The sequence below is a fragment of the Hylobates moloch genome, unplaced genomic scaffold (assembly GCF_009828535.3).
Source record: "Hylobates moloch isolate HMO894 unplaced genomic scaffold, HMol_V3 SCAFFOLD_20, whole genome shotgun sequence".
Taxonomy (NCBI): domain Eukaryota; kingdom Metazoa; phylum Chordata; class Mammalia; order Primates; family Hylobatidae; genus Hylobates; species Hylobates moloch.
Genome location: NW_026652295.1, coordinates 26,968,183 through 26,994,517, shown reverse-complemented (window position 1 = coordinate 26,994,517; position 26,335 = coordinate 26,968,183). Strand labels below are relative to the sequence as shown.

The 26,335-nt window shown below is 36.7% G+C and overlaps 1 protein-coding gene across 1 annotated transcript in view; it reads right to left on the bottom strand.

Moving 5' to 3' along the window:
* Positions 1-14,527: 14,527 nt before the first annotated feature.
* Positions 14,528-26,335, bottom strand: part of LOC116460435 (olfactory receptor 2B6) — a 73,149-nt gene continuing 61,341 nt past the window's right edge. The window contains exon 3 of the mRNA XM_032141581.2: positions 14,528-16,427. Coding sequence (XP_031997472.1) covers positions 15,461-16,402 — 942 coding nt within the window. The 5' untranslated portion in view covers positions 16,403-16,427 and the 3' untranslated portion in view covers positions 14,528-15,460. The remainder of the gene's footprint in view (positions 16,428-26,335) is intronic.

Below are 26,335 nucleotides of genomic sequence, written 5' to 3'. Positions count from 1 at the left end.
CTTACATAAGTGCAAAAAGATATATACATAGCACAGTTATACTGTGGATAAAAAAAAGAGAACAGACTAAATGTTCATTGACTGAAAAATGGTTAAGTAAATGTACATTCATAAACAAAAAGTACAAAGTCACGGAAAAATGTAGTCTGTGTGTGTGTTTTGTGTGCATGTGTGTGTGTGTGTGTGTGTGTTGATACGGAAGCTAAACAAAAATATTTTAAACATATTTTGAGCCGGGCGCGGTGGCTCACGCTTGTAATCCCAGCACTTTGGGAGGCCGAGGCGGGCGGATCACGAGGTCAGGAGATCGAGACCACGGTGAAACCCCGTCTCTACTAAAAAATACAAAAAATTAGCCGGGCGCGGTGGCGGGCGCCTGTAGTCCCAGCTATTCGGAGGCTGAGGCAGGAGAATGGCGTGAACCCGGGAGGCGGAGCTTGCAGTGAGCCGAGATTGCGCCACTGCTCTCCAGCCTGGGCGACAGAGCGAGACTCTGTCTCAAAAACAAACAAACAAACAAAAAAACATATTTTGAGTGTATTACATAGTAAATATTTCAAATATATTTTTAAACATATTAAAATGTATTAAATAGAGAGTAAGTAGAAATTGTTAAATACTATATTAAAATTGAAATTATTAAAATATAGTTATATATTAAATAAAATACATTAACTTTTGAAAAATTGTGTTTCAAAATTTCAGCTGTAATGCATCCCCATTTCTAAAATATTATAATTTACATGAATATGCCAAGATAACTGGAGTTTGAAGGAAGTGGATTTTCAATTTATGCTTTTTATTCTTTCAAAAATTTTTTATGTTAATATTTTTAAAATTGATGCATAATAATTGTACATATTTATGGTGTATAGTGTCATATTTTGCAATGTATGCATTATATAATGATCAAATCAGGGCATTTAGGCCGGGAATGGTGGCTCACGCCCGTAATCCCAGCACTTTGGGAGGCTGAGGTGTGGATCACGAAGTCAGAAGTTCAAGACCAGCCTGTCCAATATGGTGAAACCCCATCTCTACTAAAAAAATACAAAAATTAGCCAGGCATGGTGGCACACGCCTGTAGTACCAGCTACTCAGGAGGCTGAGGCAGGAGAATCGCTTGAACCCAGGAGGTGGAGGTTGCAGTGAGCTGAGATTGCACCAATGCACTCTAGCCTGGGCGACAGAGTGAGACTCGTCTCAGAAAAAAAAAAAAATCAGGGTATTTAGCATGCCATCACCTTATACATTTATCATTTCTTTGTGGTAAGAACATTCAAAATTCTCTCTTCTAGATGTAGAAAAATATACATATTTTAATACACAATATAGAGTAATGTTTTAGCATATAATATAAAGTAATATTTAATATAGAATATTTTGAAATATACAATACGATCTTATTAACTATAAGTCACCCTACTGTGCAAAAGAACATTAGAATTTACTACTCTATCTTATTGTAACTTTGTATCAGTTGACTGAATTCTCCTCATACTCCCCTCTCCTGGTAACTACTGGTTTCCAGGAGTTTCTGGTAACTAATATTCTACTCTTTATTCCTATGAGATAGACTTCTTTAGATTCCACATATGAGTGAAATGTGGTATTTGTCTATCTGTGCCTGTTTATTTCACTTAATGCATGTCCTCCAAGACCAACAAATGCATGTCATTTGTTGCCACAAATGACAGGATTTCATTTTTTATGACTGAATAGTATTCCATTGTGTATATATGCACATTCCTTTATCCATTCATCCATTGATGGATACTTAGGTTGATTAGATATCTTGGCTATTGTGAATAGTGCTGCAATAAACATGGGAGTGAAGATATCTCTTAGACATACTGATTTTAATTTCTTTGGATACATATGCAATAGTGGGATTGCTGGATCACAATTTAATCTAATTTAATTTGATTTAATTAATTTTAATCTATTTTCATTTTTTTGAGGAAGTTTCATACTGTTTTCAGTAATTGCTGTACTAATTATATTCTCACTAACAGTGTATAAGAGTTCCCCTTTCTCCACATCCATGCTAGCATTTGTTATTTGTTATTTTTTACATAGTAGCCATTCTAATTGGGGTGGGGGGATAGCTCCTTGTGGCTTCAATTTGTATTTCCACGATGATTAGTGATGTTGAGCATTTTTTCATTAAATCAGATAATTAATAATAATTAATTATTATTATTACTACTATGGAGTGGTTTGAGTTCCTTATACATTCTGGATATTAACCCCTTATCAGATGAATAGTTTGCAAATATTTTCTCCCATTCTATGGGTTGTCTCTTTACTCTTTTGATGGTTTCCTTTGCTGTGCAGAGGCTCTTTCGTTTGATGTAATCTCATTTGTCTGTTTTGGTATTCTGTGCTTTTGAGGTCTTATCCAAAGATCCTTGCCTACACCAATGTTATAAAGCATTTCCTCTATGCTTTCTTCTAGTAGTTTTGTCATCTTGGGTCTTACATTTAAATCTTGAATCCATTCTGAGTTGATTTTTGTATATGGTGAAAAGATAGGGTCTATCCAGCTTCATTTTTCTGCATGTGGATATCCAGTTTTCCCAGCACCATTTATTAAAGAGACTGGCCTTTCCCCAGTGTGTGTTTTTGGCACATTTGTAGAAAACCAATTGGCTGTAATTGTGTAGATTTATTTCTGGGTTCTCTATTTTGTTCCATTGGTCTATATGAATTTTTAAGCCAGTACCATGCGGTTTTGGTTACTATAGCTTTGTAGTATATTTTTAAGTCAGGTAGTGTGGTGCCACCAGGTTTATTCTTTTTTCTTTTATTCTTCTTGTTCAAAGACCAGAAAAGCACACTTCAAAATGGCTTTAGCTATTTGGGGTTTTTTTTGTGTGTGTGTGGTTTCACATGAATTTAGGAATTATTTTTTCTATGTGAAGTATATCATTGGTATTTTGATTGCATTGAATCTATAGATTGCTTTGGATATCATAGACTTTTAAACAGTGTTAATTCTTTCAATTCACGAACATGGATATCTTTCCATTTATTTGTGTACTTTTAAATATATTTCAATGATGTTTTATAGTTTTTATTGTAGTGATCTTTCACCTCCTTGGTTAAATTTATTCCTAGGTATCTTTTTTTGTAGTGATTATAAATGGGATTGCTTTGATTTTTTTCAGATAGTTTGCTATTGGCATATAGATATACTACTGATTTTTGGATGCTGATTTTGTATATTGCAACTTTACTGAATTAGTTTATTGGTTCTGACAGTTTTTTTGGTGGTGTCTTTAGGGTTTTCTTTTTTTTTTTTTTTTTTGAGTCGGAGTCTGGCTCTGTCGCCCAGGTGCAATCTCGGCTCACTGCAAGCTCCGCCTCCTGGGTTCACGCCGTTCTCCTGCCTCAGCCTCTCCAAGTAGCTGGGACTACAGGCGCCCGCCACTGCGCCCGGCTAATTTTTTTGTATTTTTAGTAGAGACCGGGTTTTACCGTGGTCTCGATCTCCTGACCTCGTGATCCACCTGCCTGGGCCTCCCAAAGTGCTGGGATTACAAGCATGAGCCACCGCGCCCGGCCAGGGTTTTCTATATATAAGATCATGTCATCTGTGAACAGGGACAATGTGGCTTTCTCCTTTCCAATTTGTATGTCTTCTATTTCTTTGTCTCGCCTACTTGCTCTGATTAGCTCTTCACTACTATGTTGAATAAATGTGCTAAAAATGGGCATTCTTATATTTTTCCAAATCTTAGAGATGAAGCTTTCAACTTTTCCCTATTCAGTATGATGTTAGCTGTCAGCTTGTCATATATGGACTTTATTGTTTTGAGGTATGTTCCTTGTACACCTGGTTCAAGAGTTTTTATCATAAACCCTGTTGAATTTTATCAAATGCCTTTTGTTTGTCATGTAGTTTTTGTCCTTGATTCTGCTAACATGATATGTCATGTTTATTGATTTGTGTATGTTGAACCATCCTTGCAAACCTAGGACAAATTTCACTTGATCATAGTGAATGATCTTTTTAATGTGCTATTGAATTTGGTTTGCTATATTTTTAAGAGTTTTTGTATCTATGTTCATTAGGGATATCGGCCTGGAGTTTTCTGGTTTTGTTGCATTTTGTCTGATTTTTGGTATAAGAGTAACAATGGCCTTGTAGAATGAGTTTGGAAGAATTTCTTCCTCTTCAATTTCTAAAATACTATGATTTACATAAATATGCAAAGATAATGGGAGTTTCAAAGCAGTGAATTTTTAATTTTCCCTGTTTAGTCTTGTAAAAATAAAAAAGTTAACATATAACCATATGAAAATGTAATTTATAATTATGACTATATGTTACTTTAACATTTAAAAGGGTTAAATAAATTTTGGAAGTAAATTTTAAAAATTAAGCTTCAGTTTAATGTCATTTGTTTTTTCATGTTTTCTCTGTCTTCTAAGTAAAAAGATACTCAACCCACTAACTCATTTAACAATTGACTTACTGTCCCTGATAGTTAAGGAGTTGAGAAAAGAAAGATGGAATTATAGATTGGAGAGACTAAAGAATGAGAAATGTTTGGATTTATTGATAAAATAAGTTTTTCTTAGGCCATTTTTTCCTGGTAAAATTGAAAGATGGCTACATTTACTTATGTGATTCTCTCTGCATAACAGAAAAATCTTAAGGGATTCTGAGTGATGACATCAATGGGTAATATTTAAAACTAGAGCAAGTGGGAAATTGATTTTCAACTTCTGCAGTTCTTTATAAAAGTTGGAAGGAAGAACGAGACCCTAGAGATCTCATTATAATAACTATTAGAATTAAGCTACCAACAGCAATGATCTTGTTTTCTCCATGTCCACAGGGATCCAGCTCTTGGGAGAGTAGAACTGATTAACATGTTCTTCCTATGCTGCATGCAACTATTAAAAAGTTTCAAATGAGTTTTGTTATAATTCGTAAAATAGAACACTCTCTGGGATTATCTGCCTTAGAAGAGAAACAGTCAATTAAGGACTGATTACAGTGGAGAGCTAAAGTGAGTCAGCTGCTGTCACTGTTGTCCTCCCTTTGCTTTACAGTTGCATCTTAGAGCTATTCAGCAGCCCTGGGGATTTACCCAATATTATTATTCACACCATCAAATCTGAAATTTTCCCAGTATAACTCAAATAATCATCCCCTCACTTCTGGATGGCATTTTGATGACTAGAGATTTAGTGAGAGTATCTAGGAGAGCTATTCTCTATCACTGACATTTTTGTTCTATGCTTATCCTTCAGGAATAATTCCCATAAAATCTTATAATGCAGAATGACTCTGGGATATGCAATATATTTCTATTCATTAAACATTTTCAGGCACTGTGAAAGACACTTGGAATGTAAATAAATGTTACATATGTGCCCTCAAGGATCTCACAATCCAGAGAAAGGTAAGCATGAGGAAGTTACAATATTGTGTCACGATTACTATCTTATCCAAGACAGTGAAAAAGATAAACATTGGATTATTTATTCTATTATGTTTGTTAACTGCTTATTATTTTTCCATTCTTTGATATTTTCATTTCCATTAAGTATTGTGTTTACTGCTATATTCCCCTATGTGTAATCCCTTCTATTAAGTATGAGTTAGTCTTATTGATGATGGCAGGAGGCAGATAGGTTCCTAGGTGGGAAGGGGCAGGTCTGCAGTGAGGCCTGACCTTCAAGCCAAGGATGGCCTGAAGCCTGGGGGTTGGGCTGCCAGTTCCAGACGGAGTCCAAGATATAGAGTAAGAACTTCCTTGATGCCTTTTGGCCAATCAGGTGATGCATTTTCCGGGCCCACCCATTGACCAATCAATGTGCACTTTCTCCATGGACCAATTCTCCTGCCCATGGACCAATCAGCATGTACTTCTCCTTTTCAAGGATGGGTTCATAATAACCTTCATGGGGTTATTCTGAGCCCATAAAAACCCCAGATTCAGTCCAACCCTGCCTGCGAATAGGAGCTACCTACTTCAGGTCTCCTCTCTGCTGAGAACTGTTCTGTTGCTTAATAAATCTCTTCTTCACCTTGCACACCCTCCAGTTGTCCACGTAACCTCATTCTTCCTGGACACAGGTCAAGAACTCGAGACCCATGGAATGGCAGGCGTGAAAAGGGCTGTAACACTTTCCTGGCTGGCTCGCTGAGCTATGGGCAGTGACACACTCCTGTTTGTCAAACTGTGGGAGTGAAGCCTGGTGACTGGTGACTCTTCTGAGGGCCCAGACCTCGGGATTTCCCCTGCCAGAGTTGTAACACTATAGCCCTACCCACCTTCACTGGTGTGGGGTGGCTGCCCCATGCAATGGGAAGCAGCGGTGTGGCTGGGCCAGACTGAGAACTGTGGGCTGGAGTGGGGTGGTGGGACTGAACGAGCTATAACACAAACGGGCTGAAACCCACCCTGCATCCGTTCACCAAGCTGCAGGTGGCGGGAATGAGAGAGATGTAGCACGTGACCTGCCCAACGCCCCTTGGGGCTCTGACGTTGTGGCATCGTCAAATTTTCAGGCGCCACCGCATTCCCCTCGTCCAGGCGCCAGTGCCTGCAGGGGAAGCTGCTTGCCGTATACCTGGTCCAGCCACAGCCTTGCATGGAGCCGGCACCAGGAGCTGCCTACTCCGCCACAGCAGACGGTGCACCTGGCTGTGTACAGTGGCCAGACCCCACGCTCACTCACACACCCCTCACTGCTCCGTGCCTGGCTCACCCTCGGTGGGCATGGGATCTGGGCCAGTAGTGCAAACATAGTGCAGCCTGCTGAGCCAAGTGGGCAAAATGAGCCAAGTGGGCAAAATGAGCCCGGTGGGCATGAGCTAAACTCAAGCAGAGGCGCCAACGGCCACAGAGGTTTCTGGCTGGCGAAGTGACACCTGAAGGATCCTGTGACATTATTGACTGACTTCTAACAATTAGAACAAAGCAGAAGTGATGTGATGTCACTTCCAAGATGTTAGGTTCTAAAACGACTGGCTTTCATGTTAGGTGCACTCTCTCTCACTCTTTCTGGTGGATTACTCATGGTAGAGAAAGATAGCTTCCATGTCATGGAGCAGCCGTATGAATAGGCCTAAATGAGTAACCCTGCAAGTAGGTCTTCTGAGACCAGCCAACTGGCAGTGGGTGAGATTGGAAGCCCCATTAAGACCTGAGATGCCTGTAGCTCCAGCCAACACTTTGTATCCTTGTGTGAGACCAACCCTGAGCCAGAGGACCCCACTAAGCTGTGCCTTGATTCCTAACCTAAAAGAAATGGTGAAGTAATAAATGTTTATTGTTTTAAGCTGGTAAGTTTCGGGGTGATTTGTTATGCAGCAATAGATAACTACCATACCATACTGTCAGGGGAAATTGACTCTGATCAGCAGGAGGAAGCAGGGCTGGTTTTAGACAATGGGGCCACAGAATAATTCATGTGGAGCACAGGAGATCTACTTGGCTACCTCCTGTGTTCCATCATAACTATGAATAGTGCAGCAACTTCAGACTGAAGAGGTCATGATTACCAAGGGTTCAGACCTTTAGAAATGAAGGTTTGGGTCACAATCCCAGGTCAGCAACCAAGACCCTTCAAGATGCTACATGAGGGTGGGGGAGATTGGAATAGATAACTAGAAGATACCCTTGTGAATTTCCACTCAGAAAGAGAAGTCCGTGAAGACCATGGGAGATCTGCTTCCCTAACATATGAGGAGAAAATTATCTATGTAGGTCATGGAATGAATTGCAGTGATCAGGAAATTGATGTACTATTCTGCATTTCACAAGAAATAAATGAGACTTTCTGCCACTCTGCATCCTTGCTAGCAATTGGTATTGTCGATTTTTTAGATTTTAGTCCATTCTAATAAGAATGTAGTGGTATCTCCCTGTTTTTTGATTTGCAATTTCATAATGCAAAATGACATTGACTATCTTTTTACATGCTTATTTGCCATTTGCATGTCTTCTTTGTTAAGGTGTCTGTTCAGATATTTTGCCCATTTTTAATTGGTTTACATGTTTTCTTATTGTTGAACTTTGGGAGTTCTTTGTATATTTTGAATACAAAGCCTCTATTACACACACACACACACACACACACACAGAGTGGTTTTTTTTTTTTTTAATGTGAAAAGGCTTTGTTTGTAGGACAGCAGGAATTTAATTGAACAGGCCAACTCTTCAGATGACTCCTCCTTCTTCTCATCTTTCTTCTGCAGCAAGGGTAGAACCAGCAGCAGGAGCTGCAGAGCCCAGAGAAGCAGAGATGGCCACAGCCCCACCAGCAGGCACACTGGCAAGCTCACCAATACCTTGGGCAATGATATCTTCAATATTTTTTCCATTGAGCTCACTGATAACCTTGTTTAGCCAGTCATCAGTTGCCTCCATGCCTACTCTGTCCAGGATCTTCTTGATGTCCTTGGCACTAAGGGAGGTGTTGCTCATGAGGGAAGGTAATAGGTAGGAAGTGAGATAGAGCATCTCAGTGGCAGTGGCAGTGGCAGAGGAGGGGCCTCATGGGTCATGGCATATATGTTTTGCAAATATTTTCTCCCGATCTGTGACTTGTCTTTTCTGCAACTTTGGAAATAAAGCTAAGGCACAGAACAAACAAACTTAAATGGTCTATCCAAGAGAAACTGCTGAATCTTAGTAAGCTAGTTGGGGGTCTGTGATATTTTAACTTGGGGATCCCAAGCTCAGTGGCATCGTACTCAAACTCTGGCAGCCTTGCCGTCAATAGAGAGGTTTGACCTCTTTTGGAGTTCTGTTAAAAGAAGTAAAAGTCATGTTCACTGAAAACTATAAAACATTGTAGAAAGAAATGAAAGATTTAAATAAATGGAAAGTCATCCCATGTTCATGGGTTGGAAAACAATATTATTAAGATGGCAAAACTCCCCAAATTGATCTATAGATCCAAAGCAATCTCTAACAAAATCACAGCGGGCTTTCTTGTTTGTTTTGTTTTGTTTTTTTTGCAGAAGTTAACAAGCTGATCTTAAAACTAATACAGAAATGCAAGAGACACAAAATAGTCAAAGCAATGTTAATAATGAAGAACAAAGTTGAAGGACTCACGCTTCCTAATTTCCAAACTTACTACAAAACAACAGTTATAAAGAAAGAATGATACAGGCATAAAGGTAAACATATGGATCAATGGAATAAATTGAGAGTCCAGAAATAAACTTTCAGATTTACAGTCAATGGATTTTTGACAAGGGTGCCAAGAAAATTTATTGAGGAAAGAATAGTCTGTTCAACAAATGATGCTGGAACAAGCATCAAATAGATATGCACATCTAAAAAGATGATGTTGGACTCCTTCCTCACACCATACATAAAAATTAACTCAAAATGGATCATAGACCTAAATGTATGTAGAGGCTGAACTATAAGACCCTAGAAGAAAACCCAGGTAAAAATTTTTATGGACTTCATTTACACAGTGGTTTCTTAATACTTAAATTGGGCTTCATCAAAATTTTAAAACTTTGTGCTTCAAGGAACACCATTAAGAAATTGAAAATACAGAATAGGAGAATATCTTTGCAAATTATATCTCCAACAAAGTGCTTGTACCCAGAATATGTAAAGAACTTCTATATCTCAATAATGAAAAGACAAATAACTCAACTTAAAAAGTGGGCAAATGATTTGACTACACATTTCTCCAAAGAAGATATACAAATGGCCAATAAACACATGAAAAGATGTTCAATATCACTAGTCATTAGGGAAATAAAAACAAAACCACAAGATACTGCTTTGCAACCAACAGGCTGTCTATAATAAAGAAGAATGGCAATACCAAAGTGTTTTCAATAAAGTGGAAACTTAGTATCCTCTTATGTTGTTGGTGGGAATTAAAATAGAGTAGCTATAGTGGCTGGGTGCAGTGGCTCACGTCTGTAATCCCAGCACTTTAGGAAGCCGAGGCAGGCAGATCACTTGAGGTGAGGAGTTTGAGACCAGCCTGGCCAACATGGCAAAACCCTGTCTCTACTAAAAATACAAAAATTATCCAGGCGTGGTGGTGGCGGGTGCCTGTAATTCCAGCTACTCAGGAGGCTGATGCAGGAGAATCGCTTGAACCCAGGAGGCAGAGGTTGCAGTGAGCTGAGATTGCACCACTGTACTCCAGCCTGGGCAAGAGTGAGACTCTGTCTAAAACAAACAAACAAACAAAAAAGTTAAACATAGTGTTACTATACGGCCCAGCAATTTCACTCCTATGTAGAATATATACCCAACAGAAATGAAAACATATGTCTACACAAACTTATACTTAAATGTTCATAGTGACATTATTCATAAAGACCAAAAAGTGGAAACAACTGAAATTTTCATCAACTGATGAATGGATAAATGAAATTAAGTATATCCATGCAATGGAATATTATTTGGCAATAAAAAAGAAGGAAGTACTGAAACATGTTACAACATGAATGGGCCTTGAAAACATTATGTTAAGTGAAAGGAGCCAGTCACAAAAGACTGTGTATTATGACTCCATGTATATGAAATGTCTAGAATAGGCTAATGTATACATATGAAAAGTAGATTAATGGTTGCCAATGGCTTGGGTTGGAAGTGAAGAGCAGGTGAAATGGAAAGTGACTGCGAAGGTACACAAGGTTTCTTTGGGGGATAATTATAATTTCTAAAATTTGACTGTGATGATCATTACAGAATTCTGTGAATGTACTTGAAAACCACTGAACTGTACTTCTTATTTATTTTATTTTGAGAGAGGGTCTTGCTCTGTCACCCAGGTTGGAGTCCAGTGGCGCAATCAGGGCTCACTGCAGCTTCCACCTTCCTGGACTCAAGTGATCCTCCCACCTCGGCCTCTCAAAGTGCTGGGATTACGGGCATGAGCCACCCCACCTGGCCTGAACTGTACTTTTGAATAAGTTTTATGGTATGTAAATTATATCTCAATAAACATGTTAAAAATGAAACAAGCTTGAACCTGGCAGGGCCTGAACAGTACTTCTAAATTAGAAAGTTTTATGGTATGCAAATTATATCACAATGAAGTTGTTAAAAATGAAACAAGCTTGAACTCAGCCGCCAGAGGTTGCAGTGAGCCCAGATTGCGCCACTGCATTCCAGCCTGGGCAACAGAGTGAGACTCTGTCAAAAATAAAAAAGAAACAAAAAAGCTACAGATTAGGAGAAAATAATTGCTAAACATGTATCTGATAAAAGACTGTGTCTATCTACAATATATAGAAAACTCTTGATAATAATGACAATTCATTTGATAAATGGGCAAAATATTTTAATGTATATTTTATAAAAGGAGCTATATAAATGGATAATAAGTGCATGAAAATATGCTTAACATCATTAATCACTTAGAAAATGCTAACTAAATACACAATGAGATATTGCTACACATACTCTAGAATGGCTATAATCCAAAAGGCTGAAAACATGTGTCAGTTAGGATGGGGAGAAATTAAAACCCTCATGTCTTGCTGGAGAAAATATAAAATGGTATAATCACTTTAGAAAACAGCTTAGCAGTTTGTTAAAAATGTATACATGGATTTTCCATACAACCTAGCATTTCTACTCCTAGATGTTTGCTCATGAAAAATGAAAATATATCTATATAAAAAATTGTCTATGCATTTTCACATAAAAATTACTCAAAATAACCTGAACTGGAAACAATCATAAAGTACAGCTGGTGAACAACTGTATAAATTTACTAAAAGTCATAAAACAATAAAAAGCAAGTTAATGTTATGCTGCTTAATCAGAGGATAATAGGCTACATGGCTTCAGCCTATGAATGTCTACAGATAGCTAGCTATTCATCCTAATCTTTCATTAAATATTCCAAAACATCAGAACTTTTGGCTCTAGACAGTTATTTTGTTCCTAAGTTAAATTCCTTCTTTATTTATACTCACAGACTCACAGAATCTCTGGGTTAGAAATCATAAGTCATGTAATCCAACCATCCTTCCAGTATTTGAATACCATATGAAATATTTCCACAAAGTGATATACTTGAATAACTGTTGCTAAGGAAATTTTATTTTATTTTTTAAATTTTTATTTATTTATTGTTTTGAGATGGAGTCTCGCTCTTGTTGCCTAGGCTGGAGTGCAATGGCGTGATCTTGGCTCACTGCAACCTCTGCCTCCTGGGTTTAAGTGATTCTCCTGCCACAGCCTCCCAAGTAGCTGGGACTACAGGTGTGCGCCACCATGCTCGGCTAATTTTTGTATTTTTAGTAGAGATAGGATTTCACCATGTTGTCTAGACTGGTCTCAAACTCCTGACCTCAAGTAATCTGCCTGCCTTGGCCTCCCAAAGTGCTGGGATAACAGGCGTGAGCCACTGTGCCTGGCCAGGAAATTTTATTATTCATGAAATCAAATCATTCAATTTCTGTCTTTTACTGACTGTGAGCAAGTCCGTCCATACAACCAATATTGTCTCCACATACTTCTTACAAGTTCTTTCTATTTTAGAAACCAACAAATAAAGTCTAACTCCTTTTCTATATGACATTTTCCCAAATTTTTCAATGTATCTGTCATTTCTTTTTCACATTTTGTTTCCCTGGACCTCAGTGGAAATGGTTATCGTGGATGCAATTTATTATAAAAACTCCCTATTAGGATAGGTATATCTGTTATAAGGATTATTATGAGTTGAACTGAATTCAAATATCTACATGTGGTACCATGAATATATGTCCTTATTTCTATCTTTATGAGAGTCACTGCCAATCTTATTTCTACTATTACATAGAATATAACATGTAGTAAAAGCTTTTGCATTGATGTTCAATTTTATTTTTTATTTTTTTAGAGATGGGTCTTGCTATATTGCCCAGGCTGGCCTTGACTCTTGGGCTCCAGCGATTCTCCTGCCTCAGTCTCTAAAATATGATGTTCAGTTTTATTCCCTGGATTTAGTTTACCATTCCTGGTTGGACCTGATTGCTCTTATATTTGAATATTTATGTCCTATTACAATAAAAACTCTCTTCTTGAGTAATTTCCATTAATCAACTTTTGAGTGAGAATATAGAAATAGATATGAACAAATAGAATTCTACTATTTTCTGGTTATTCTCTATGTCATAAAATAGATATCACAAAACACTTTATAAAAATTAACTTTATTAAAATGAGCTATGTGGAGAAATCATAGCCCTTGTGGACAGTTGGTGAGAAAGAAAAATGGTGCCACCATTACAGAAAACAGTATAACAGTTTGTCAAAAAATTAAAAGTAGAATTACCGTATGATCTAGCAATTCCACTTCTGGGTATATACCCTAAAGAACTGAAAGCAGGAACTCAGACAGATATTTATACACCCACATTCATGGCAGCATTATTCAACATAGCCAAAAGGTGAAAGCAACTCAAGTACCTATCAACTGATGAATAGATAAACCAAATGTGGTATATACATACAACAGAATATTATTCAGTCTTAAAAAGGGAAGAAATTCTGACACATGCTACAACATGGATGAACCTTAAAGACATTATGCTAAGTGAAGTAAGTTAGCCACAAAGCAAAAACACTCTATGATTTCATTCATATGAGGTATCTAGAGTATTCAAAATCATAGATGGAAAATAGAATAGTGGTTACCAGGGGCTGGTAGGGACAGAATATGGAATATGGGTAGTTATTGTTTAATGGGTACCGAGTTTTGGTTTCAGGAGATGAAAAAATTCTGGAGATTGACGCTCAAAGTGAATGCACTTAATGCCACTGGCTGTACACTTAAAAATGGTTAAACTAGCAAATTTTATGTATATTTTACTACAAGTTTAAAAAAAATCCAAAATACATTCTCCTTAAAAGTGGTTTGTATTAGAAAAATAAATTTCTCAGAATTGCAAAAAAGGAGAGATACAGTTAGTTTAATATGTCTTGTTCTACACGAATCATTAATATATTTTTGATATTCTCAAGGTAACTGATAATAGCTTAGTTACAGAAGTTACCAGTATAAAATTATACACCAGCATACCAGTATAAATACTAGTTAAAAACCAAATCTACAATTATAAAATTAATTAAATCAATTAACCTCTCATTTAAAAAATTAACTATTTCAATTTCTGGAATACTGTTTTCTCTTCTATGTCCTCATAATTCACCAAACTACACTGACATTGGCTTTGAGATACACATTTGTCTCCAGTAACCTGGTCTGTCATTTATTTGGACCTTTAGCAATGAATTAATTTTCAGTGAGACAATTATTGTCTTAAGCTTTAAATATGCTTTATCAGTATTTTGCTTCCATTTAAGCTTTTTATGATAATTATCCTCATTAGGAGAGAAAACTGAAGTCAGAACTTGGCAAACCAGATTTATTTCTCTGTTAACATTTTATTATGGCAAAAGTACATGGAGTTACTGTAGGTTTTAATAAGAAACATGATAAATACATTTTAAGCTATTATATTTTCTACATGTATAATGCATTAGTAGAAGAAAACAATGGATATAGAAGGGTAGCAAGGTTGTTAAATTATTATCATGTAAATGAATCACTCAACAACCAAAAGAATCAACTAATAATGTAAATGCATGCTACTTCTTCAGCACTACGATGACTTCCAAAGGTGATGTGGTAAAATGTATGGTATAGTTTTTGTACCCTCAAGAATAAAATATAATTAGACAATTATTACGCAAGACAAAAGTACTAAACAAGAAATCTTTGGAAATCATTACATAATGTGCTATTTTGGAATCTAAACTGTAAGTGCTTTAGGGTTTAAGAGAACGGTAGATAATATTGATAGTTGGGAGAATTATGAAGAAAAATTCATGTAAAAGAAAATTAGCTGGACCTGATAAATATCTAGGGTTTGATTTGCAAAGGGAGTAAAAAGAATGCTTTCATTTAGTAGGAAAAACATGAGTACAGAAATATGGTAAGAAAATGGAAAATCTGGTTATAATTTTAGAATAAAAATTATTATAGATTTCCTTATTATGCTGATGTGGGAGTGGAAAATTTAAAATTAGAATTGTTAACTTCAGTTCCAAATTTGAAGTGGTGGGGTTTGAGAGTTTCAGTGAGCCTCCTTTAACTAGTGTGTGTGTGTGTGTGTGTGTGTGTGTGTGTGTGTGTGATACTGGAGAAAGAATTTCTGGCTTTTCTAAGGATCTAAGTTACATTGAATTGTACAAGCATTGATGGGATGTTTGACAAACCTTGAAGATGTTGTGATTACAATTTTTGGTAAATTGGAAGGTCAATTCTGGGGGCTTGTTCAATGAAAACGTTTAGGCAACAGAAGTAAATATAGTTCTTCATCAAGGACATTTTATTTGAGGGAGATTACAATTGTTCTTTACAGTAACAAGAAAAATAGGGCAACTTGCAGAGAAGTTAGTAAGCTAAGTAAACATTTTGTCTTTAGCAAAGCTTATCATTTGCATATTTCTTATTTCTTGATTAAGAAGACTCTTGCAACCAACCTTTTAAAGGCTTCCTTTACCTCTTTGTTCCTAAGTGTATATATAAGGGGATTCAGCACGGGTGCAATGATTCCATAGAAGAGAGAAACCATCTTTCCTCGGTCCTTGGAGCTAGGCGAAGGTGGTTGCAGGTACACGGAGATAGCTGTACCATAAAAAAGTGACACCACAATTAGATGGGAACCACATGTCCCAAATGCTTTTTGTTGACCTTCACCAGACTGTATCCTCAACACTGCTCGGACAATGAAAGCATATGATATAAGGATGAGTGTCAGGGGTATTAGATGGAAGAGCACACTGACAAGGAATAGTTCAGCCTCATTTGCTGTTGTCTCAACACAGGATAACTTGAGCAGTGCAGGGACTTCACAGAGAAAGTGATCTATCATATAGGGGTCACAGAGTGGCAGCTGGAGAGTCAGGGTGGACAACCACGCTGAGTTACCAAAACCAGTAATCCAGGATGCAGCTGCCAACTGGAGGCAGAGTCTCTGGTGCATGATAACTGAGTAATGGAGAGGCCGACAAATAGCTACAAACCTATCAAAGGACATGATGGCCAGGAGAAGACATTCAGTAGCCCCCAAGGCCAGAAATATGAAAAGCTGGGCTACACAGCCACCATAACTGATAACTTTCCTGATGCTGCATAAATTTACTAGCATTTGTGGGACTGTACATGTGGTGTAACAAAGATCCAGGAGTGATAGATTGGTAAGAAAAAAATACATGGGGGTATGGAGTTTGGAGTCCAGGTGTGACACTAGAATAATGGTCAGATTGCCGAAGATGGTCACGATGTAAGAAATCAAGAAGACCACAAAGAGTGGAAACTCCAGCCAAGGTCGATCTGAGAAACCCAGCAGAATAAACTCCTGTATGATGCTCTCATTTACCCAATTCATGATTAATGTTTCAACTCTTGGTTTCCTGAAACAGAAAAATTCAGTAAGTCAATTAACACATATTTGTTAACTATTTCAGTTACTTATATGCATTTTACTACCTGTTTGAAGATATTTACAGAATTGATATTGCTTGTTTTATTACACGAAAAATATACAGTTGAAAATGCTCATAATTACCAAAGTATTTCTAAAATTTAATCTTTCTATATCTGTATCATCACTGCAAAAGTGAAAGCTAAAATGTAAAAAGTAGATTCCCGATTTAAACAACTTTCACAAAATTTCTTCTTTGATTTTTTGTCGTTTGGTTAATCTTTGTAATACTGTCCACAGATAGCTATTATTAGATTCAGTCATAATCCCTAATACATTAATTTTTTCACTCTAATTTCTCAATGTTAAGGAAACTGCCTTGTCATCTGAAACAAACAATTTGTTAGTTTCTTAATTTTTTTTTATTTCAATAGGTTTTTAGGGAACAGGAGGTGTTTGGTTACATGAATAAGTTCTCTAGTGGTGATTTCTGAGATTTTGATGCACCCACCACCTGAGCAGTGTACACTGTACCCAATGTGTAGTCTTTTATACTTCAGCTCCCTCCAGCCCTTTCCCCCCAGTCCCCAAAGTCCACTGTGTCATTCCTCATAGTTTAGTTCCCACTTATGAATGGGAACATACGATGTGAAACAATTAAAATTACTTAGACCACCTCAAAAACTATGCATATAGGCTCTAGCAAGCTATTAGACACATCTCAAGGAAACATCTTTTGCCTTCTAAGACCTTATCAAATCAGAATAAAAAGATATTAGTAGCATGGAATTTGGAGGCAGACAAGTCTGGGTCCATGTCCCTACTACATAAGTCATTAGTTACATCCTCCTGGGAATATTTCTTACTCTTTGTGAGCTTCAAGCTCCTCATCTGTAAAATGAGTATAATAATGCCTTCCTGGGATAGTGGTACAAAGTGTAGACAAAAGGAACTGTAGTCACCTTCTGATGCTCAGAGAAAAATTATGTATGATTTTCAGAACCTTAAATGTCCTAGGGTTGCCAATAAAAAATGACTCTGTGAGTTAAAATTTATCTTATTCTCTCCACAACTCCAATACCATCAACTTTAACAACAGAGATAATAATAACTATCTGATGTGAAGTATAAATGTGATCTTTAACGTAAATTACCTGGCATAACGGCACACAGCAATGTGAATGAAAGTATCATATGATAAAGGAACTCTGAGACATTCGGGGCAGAGGCTGTTCAGAGCCCTAAATTTGCTAAGTACTAACGTAAGTCAAAGCTGCCAGTTAAAAATTTCCAAATCATCTATCTTGCTAACGCCACCCTCTATTGTTTTATTATAATTTTGTTAGTGTAAAAATGTCAATTTAAGGATAGGATCGTAAATTTTAAATTATTATTCAATATGTATTTCAATTTTGCTCACTTATTCTACAGTTCTCAGTATAAAACGGCAGGGAAAGCTTTTATAGCCTCTCAAATGAGTCCCAATGCTATGCAGCTGTCAATAAAATTAGGAATGTGGTATAGATATAAATTCAGATATAGATAGACATGTACAAAAATACTCAAATCCCTAAGAAAAAAACAAGTTTCTGAACATGTATTTAGCATGCTTCTATGTGTTTACATAAGGGAATATAATCATATTGGTCAGTATTCATATATTTATAAAATTATCTGGAAGTATACAGAAGTGTTAAAAGTTGTTACTTCTGGGGAATGGAAATGGAAAGAGGGAGAAAAATCAGATTTTGATATTTAACTTTATCCTTGCTCTTTCTAGTTTTTAATAAATATTATAATGCTTTTTATTATTAATAAAAGTTATGTATTATATAATAACTGTAAGTGAGGACACATTCGTACTATACGTTTTACTATAAAGACAAGCATTGCTTTAGACTTTATAACTGAAACAATCTTATATGAATTTAGACTTTTGTCTCTTAACAGATTTTTAAAACAGGATCTACATTAATCTACAAGGACATTTTCTAAAGACTGGAATGCAGGGGTATTGGGCATTCGGCATCTTATTGACAAAAAAAACCAAAAAGAGTTGCCACTCATTATAGAAATTCTGAAAAGCAGAACAAATGGAATTCATAAAAAGATTTCACAAGTTCACAATTTCCTTGAATTAACAAGTGTTGGAAAATACCCTCAGTCTATATAATTAGGGTGACTGCATATCTCAGTTTGCCCAGGAGTGCAAGTTTACTCCTGCTGTTCTGACACAATTACTAATAGAACCCCTCAATCTTCAAAAGGGTTCGTGTTTGGGTGATAAGTTATAAGGTCTCTCTAGCTGTAATATTGGAGACTAAAATAATTTTCAAATTATTGTTCAAGAGATACCTCATCACTGAGGACACTGCATATGCTTTCTCCTTACTTGGGCCAGTGGCTTTCCCTGACCAGCCCTGTATCTGGCATTTCTCTGCTAGAATTCAGCCAAAAACAAACTCTCCAAGAATCCCTGACTAATGAAAATTCTAGAAGGGAGGAATTCAATTAACTTCTCACTCTTTCTCACTGATGTTCAGCAATTACAAAAGTATTAAATGCACTTCTGTTATTGGTAATGTCCATGATCCACAGCAGTGAGGGAAATTTTGCCCCAAATTTCTCCTGCACGAGAACAAAAGTACTGGGGAGACTGTAGTACAATTCATTCTTATATTCTGCTTTGCTAACTTTTGGGGCAAAATTTCCCCATCTTTCAAATATCCAGTAATCTCAATACATATCCATTCTAAAAGAGAGAACTTTTGTTAAAAAGTTGAAAAATTGGCTCTCTGTTTGTCTGTGATTGGTGTACAAGAATGCTTGTGATTTTTGTACATTGATTTTGTATCCTGAGACTTTGCTGAAGTTGCTAATCAGCTTAAGGAGATTTTGGGCTGAGACGATGGGGTTTTCTAGATATACAATCATGTCATCTGCAAACAGGGACAATTTGACTTCCTCTTTTCCTAATTGAATACCCTTTATTTCCTTCTCCTGCCTGATTGCTGTGGCCAGAACTTCCAGCACTATGTTGAATAGGAGTGGTGAGAGAGGGCATCCCTGTCTTGTGCCAGTTTTCAAAGGGAATGCTTCCAGCTTTTGCCCATTCAGTATGATATTGGCTGTGGGTTTGTCATAGATAGCTCTTATTATTTTGAGATACGTCCCATCAATACCTAATTTATTGAGAGTTTTTAGCTTGAAGGGTTGTTGAATTTTGTCAAAGGCCTTATTCTGCATCTATTGAGATAATCATGTGATGTTTGTCTTTGGTTCTGTTTATATGCTGGATTACATTTATTGATTTGCGTATGTTGAAGCAGCCTTGCATCCCAGGGATGAAGCCCACTTGATCATGGTGTATAAGCTTTTTGATGTGCTGCTGGATTCGGTTTGCCAGTATTTTATTGAGGATTTTTGCATCAATGTTCATCAAGGATATTGGTCTGAAATTCTCTTTTTTGGTTATGTCTCTGCCAGGCTTTGGTATCAGGACAGAGAGCCAAATCATGAGTGGACTCCCATTCACAATTGCTTCAAAGAGAATAAAATACCTAGGAATCCAACTTACAAGGGATGTGAAGGACCTCTTCAAGGAGAACTAGAAACCACTGCTCAATGAAATAAAAGAGGATACAACAAATGGAAGAACATTCCATGCTCATGGGTTGGAAGAATCAATATCGTGAAAATGGCCATACTGCCCAAGGTAATTTATAGATTCAATGCCATCCTCATCAAGCTACCAATGACTTCCTTCACAGAATTGGAAAAAACTACTTTAAAGTTCATATGGAACCAAAAAAGTGCCCGCATCGCCAAGTCAATCCTAAGCCAAAAGAACAAAGCTGGAGGCATCATGCTACCTTACTTCAAACTATACTACAAGGCTACAGTAACCAAAACAGCATGGTACTGGTACCAAAACAGAGACATAGATCAATGGAACAGAACATAGTCCTCAGAAATGATGCTGCATATCTACAACTATCTGATCTTTGACAAACCTGACAAAAACAAGAAGTGGGGAAAGGATTCCCTATTTAATAAATGGTGCTGGGAAAACTGGCTAGCCATATGTAGAAAGCTGAAACTGGATCCCTTCCTTACACCTTATACAAAAATTAATTCAAGATGGATTAAAGACTTAAATGTTAGACCTAAAACCATTAAAATCCTACAAGAAAACCTAGGCAATACCATTCAGGACATAGGTGTGGGCAAGGACTTCATGTCTAAAACACCAAAAGCAATGGCAACAAAAGCCAAAATTGACAAATGGGATCTAATTAAACTAAAGAGCTTCTGCACAGCAAAAGAAACTACCATCAGAGTGAACAGGCAACCTACAGAATGGGAGAAAATTTTTGCAACCTACTCATCTGACAAAGGGCTAATATCCAGAATCTACAATGAACTCAAACATATTTACAAGAAAAAAACAAACAACCCCATCAAAAAGTGGGCAAAGGACATGAACAGACACTTCTCAAAAGAAGACATTTATGCAGCCAAAAAACACATGAAAAAATGCTCATCATCACTGGCCATCAGAGAAATGCAAATCAAAACCACAATGAGATACCATCTCACACCAGTTAGAATGGCCATCATTAAAAAGTCAGGAAACAACAGGTTCTGGAGAGGATGTGGAGAAATAGGAACACTTTCACACTGTTGGTGGGACTCTAAACTAGTTCAACCATTGTGGAAGTCAGTGTGGCGATTCCTCAGGGATCTAGAACTAGAAATACCATTTGACCCAGCCATCCCATTACTGGGTATATACCCAAAGGACTATAAATCATGCTGCTATAAAGACACATGCACACGTATGTTTATTGCGGCACTATTCACAATAGCAAAGAGTTGGAACCAACCCAAATGTCCAGCAACGATAGACTGGATTAAGAAAATGTGGCACATATACACCATGGAATACTATGCAGCCATAAAAAATGATGAGTTCGTGTCCTTTGTAGGGACATGGATGAAACTGGAAAACATCATTCTCAGTAAACTATCGCAAGGACAAAAAACCAAACACCGCATGTTCTCACTCATAGGTGGGAATTGAACAATGAGAACTCATGGACACAGGAAGGGGAACATCAAACTCCGGGGACTGTTGTGGGGTGGGGGGAGGGGGGAGGGACAGCATTAGGAGATATACCTAATGCTAAATGACGAGTTAATGGGTGCAGCAAAACAACATGGCACATGGATACATATGTAACAAACCTGCACATTGTGCACATGTACCCTAAAACCTAAAGTATAATAATAAAAAAAAAAAGAAAGAAAAATTGGCTGGGCGTGGTGGCTCATGCCTGTAATCCCAGCATTTTGGAAGGCTGAAGTGGGTGGATCACCTGAGGTCGGGAGTTCAAGACCAGCCTGGCCAACATGGTGAAACCCTGTCACTACTAAAAATACAAAAATTAGCTGGGCATGGTGGCACACACCTATAATCCCAGCTACTCAGGAGGCTGAGGCATGAGAATCACTTGAACCTGGGAGATGGAGGTTGCAGTGAGCTGAGATCGTGCCACTGCACTCCAGCCTGGGCAACAGAGACTCCATCTCAAAAAAAAAAAAAAAGGTTGAAATATTATCTTGCACACAGAAGTTTCAAGTAATTTGAATTGTTATTCTTATCACTATCATTGGATTGGAAGGACTTGTTAACAATGGAAACAAGTAGGAAACTTGTATCTCTGAAATCCTCGCAGACAGCATAACCAATTATTTACCTGATTACACCTGTGCTGATGGTGGTGCCCAGTCATGGCTGAGATTGCAAAAGGCTACACAATCTAGTTCTCTGGTCCTGAACAGAATTCTGTTTACAGCATCTTCAGAGGATATCATTCTCATTTTGAGTTAACAAGCTTTCCTTTGGTCAACACAGGAACATATTTTCATAATGTGAGACAAAAGGGATCAGACAGCATAGCAACTATCTTATAACTGCAGGTAAGAAAAAGTGAGTATTGGGCCAGGCACAGTGGAGGCACAGTGGCTCCTGCCTGTAATACTAGCGGGAAGCTGGGGCTGATTGCTTGAGTCCGGGAATTCCCAGCATTTTTGGGAAGCTGAGGCAGATCGCTTGAGTCTGGTTCAGCCTGGGCAACATGGCAAAACTCTGTTTCTACCAAAAATACAAAATTAGCTGAGTGTGGTGGCGTGCGCCTGTAGTTTCAGCTACTCAGGAGGCTGATGTGGGAGGATTGTTTGAGCCCAGGAGGTTGAGGCTTCAGTGAGACATGATCGCACCACTGCACTCCAGCCTGGGCAACAGAGACCCTGTCTCAAAACAAAACAAAACAAAACAAAAACAAACAAAGCAAAAACAAAAGTGATTATTGTAAAAAGCAAGAGTTGAAAAGGGTTATTTGGACCTTTAGAACTTTTATCTATACATAACTCAGGATATTTCAATTTTATTGTCCGAATAAATACAATCACCACCCGTTTGCTTGTATATTAGTTGGGATTGCATCCATCAGCTACATACTGAAGTTTTTCAGTACATGGCTGACAGAGGATTCTGAATGATGAGGTTCAACAAAGTCCTGAAAACTTTATTTTAAGCTGTTTACTATGGAATGAGCATTGAGATAAGAAATATGACAACAGCTGTAGTTTAGATGCTGCTACTAAGTTACTTCACAACTGGGCAAGTTACTCAATGGCTTTGGGAAGCAGTTTAATCTATGGTAACACCAGAGTTTTCTGTTTTCCATTTGACATAAAAATCTTTTGCTTCTAAGTTTTCTATAATTATCATACCTCTGAGAATGTATAAAAAGCTTTAAAAATACTACAGTGAGCCCCCATGTTCCTGCTGGAGTATAAGGATAAATACTAGGAGTAATTTTTCACACAACAGTGCAATTTGGCTTAGAATAGATGAAAAGTTTGCCAATATTTTTTGTCTGTTTCACAAAAGGTTAATTATTCAGGTAGAAGTCTGAATTTAGAGGTTCAGAGAGATTATTTTCACAGGCTAGTACATAGCAGACAGAAACTTCAAATCTAAGACTGCTCTGCTCTCAAGTTTTAATTTCCAGTAGAGATAACAAAACATTGCAAATAGCAGTATAAAACAAATAAATGGAATTAAGAAACTGGAGCCTTAGTCAAATTTTTCTAAGTGAGATAATCATAAACGTCCATAAGTGCTCAAAACACCCAAATTTTAGCAGGTTTTATATAATAAATGTCTTAAATGTGTTCTACCTACCTCTATTTTAAGTGTTAGTGATAGGATGATTTGTGTGTCCAAGAAGCTTTAAATTCAAATAGGATGAACTGGAAGCATGTGGATTCGATAACCTCTTCGTAAGCTATTAATTGTAAAACTGATATGGTGAAGTTTGTTCATTTTTCCCTTGTTTCACTCTGTAAGTGGCAAATTATGAGATCTCCGTTCAGGATTAATTTAGAAAATATGAGAATAGGTACAAAGCATTACAGATGATCAGACATGTTTTTCTGATATTATATTACCAAGTATGAAGGTGTTTATTGGTCTTTCCAGAATTCTCCTCACCAGGTTTACAAAATAAATGAGAGGGATAGGAAACTATTTTTGAATGTTGGATGTTCTCTGGCTTACAGGGGAAGATAACAATCCTCCTGTGGTTTATGGTAATTGACCATAATATCTGATGGGAAGAGAGAAGGAGGAGATCTCTGTGATGTGATACTTCATTTTAGTTTAGATTTGCTCCCTAATACCCTTTCTCTGGGGATTGTCTCCTCAATTGTTTCTGAGACAAAAGGGAATGACAGCAGGGACTAAAATCCTTTATCAAATAAAGTCTGGATTTTGTGCCATTAAACTGAGTGTTCTTTTCCTTTTTACTAAGCAAGTTCTGTCAAGCCACAGAAAACTGTTCATTTACTCTGAAATCCTGAGGTCAATATCTATGCAATAAAATAGGCTTCCAGTTAATTTGATGTAGAAATATTTTTACCTTGATTTACATAAAGTAGTTTTCTTCATTATATATCCAAATAGGTTTAATATCTTTCATAGATTTTGAATTTCTAGCCTTAGTTAAAAAGCTCTTCTTCAGTTCAATGTAATTTCCTAGATTTTTTTACAAGATTAAAAAAAGATATATTTTTCTATAGTTTTTCTATACAGGATTTGTTTTTATACATTATAATATGTAGTTTCATCAGCTTTCAAGGATGAGTAGATATGAGAAAATATATTTGTGGTTATGAAAAATGTTGGTATCTATAATATAAAAGAGTTTTTCTAAAGCCCAAGAAAAACACAAATAACACAATTGAAAAAATGCTAAATAATATGACCATATACATACTGTGAACTCAGAATAGCAAATCCATATAAGATTTTAAATTACCAAATATTCAGACAAATATATTAAAGTAGTAATGACGAGTCACTTATCAGATTGAAAAAACAATGTAACTAGCAGTAACTCCTAAATGTTGCTGAAGGGAAAAGGCTCTCATAAATTATGGTTAGAAATTCAAAGTGTCACTGACATTTTAGAAATAAATAGGGCAGTTAATCTTGAAAAAAATACTCTACTCATCAATATAGCAATGCCATTCATGGAAATCTATCCTATGGAATAAAATTTACCGGTACACAAATCATAGAAACAATAATTTTTATTGTAGCAATGTTTGTGGTGGCCAAAGCAGAGAAAAAAATAGTTTCTCAATAGGAAATTGACTAGTAATTAACCTAATTCAGAAGTATTTGCCTGTGATGTTGCTGAGTGAGAAAATGAAGATGTAAAAAAGAATAACTAACATGATCTTAATTATATAAACAATGACTAAAACGCTCTCAATATAACTGTATGTATTGTGCGCCTGCACGGAATTACACGAGAGTGAAGAAGAATAAAGAACACTTGTTATCTCCTTCATGTGGGCAATCTGGAGGGCAGAGGCTGACAGCCGTGAAGGGAGAAGGAAGGGGCATCAAGTAAACCAGGGAAAAAGACTAATATGTAATCCGCAAAAAATAATGTATACCATTTAAAACGTTCCCAAACTAATAACAGTGCTTATCTCTGAAAGTAAGGGTGAGCATGAGGGCGGGATTAGTCAGGGAAAATGTTTATAATGTTGGATTTTCTTTTTTCTCATAAATGCTTACAATAGATAATTTAAATAAAGGCAATAGTATTTAAAGAAAAAAAAACAGAGGGCTAAACAAATAAGAAAATAAAGACAAATCTTTAGTTTGCAGAATGAACCAAGGTAAATAAACTAAAAAATTTCAGTAGTCCTTAAAGTGAAAAATTAAGAAATAATGCTCAGTTATCAACAGACTGGAAACAGGGAAGAATCTGCAGTTTAATAATAATAATATCAATGTTTACTATGCTTACAATGTCCTATAAAATTGCTACACTTTATTTTCTTAATGTGGAAATGGAGGCTTAGAGAGGTTAAACAAACTTTCCAAAATTAACATAATTTGTTAGAAAACCTAGATATACTATGAATCTACATTTTGGTTTAAGTTTAATTTCTCCTCTTTGACTAATGCTTAAGGGTGATTCTTGCCAAACTCAACACTCCCCGCTTACTCTAATTTCCCAGAGGACCACTTACTTGATTAGTAGTGAAAGATCTCTTGAAACAATATAATTATAATTTTGTGTATTAATTTCTGACCATCTAATCAATTACCTCACCTTATAGCAGATGAAATAGGCTTGGCTAAAGTAATATTTTAGTGACTAGCCTTGGGGGTTGGGTCACTCAGGCTTAGCTCTCAGGAAGAACTTTGTATACAAGAGGGAACTGAGCATTGAGAAAGACAAACTTTTAATAGTACTTTAGGAAACACCAAGTATTAAATATCTGAGAGACTAAGTAAAAATTTAACAT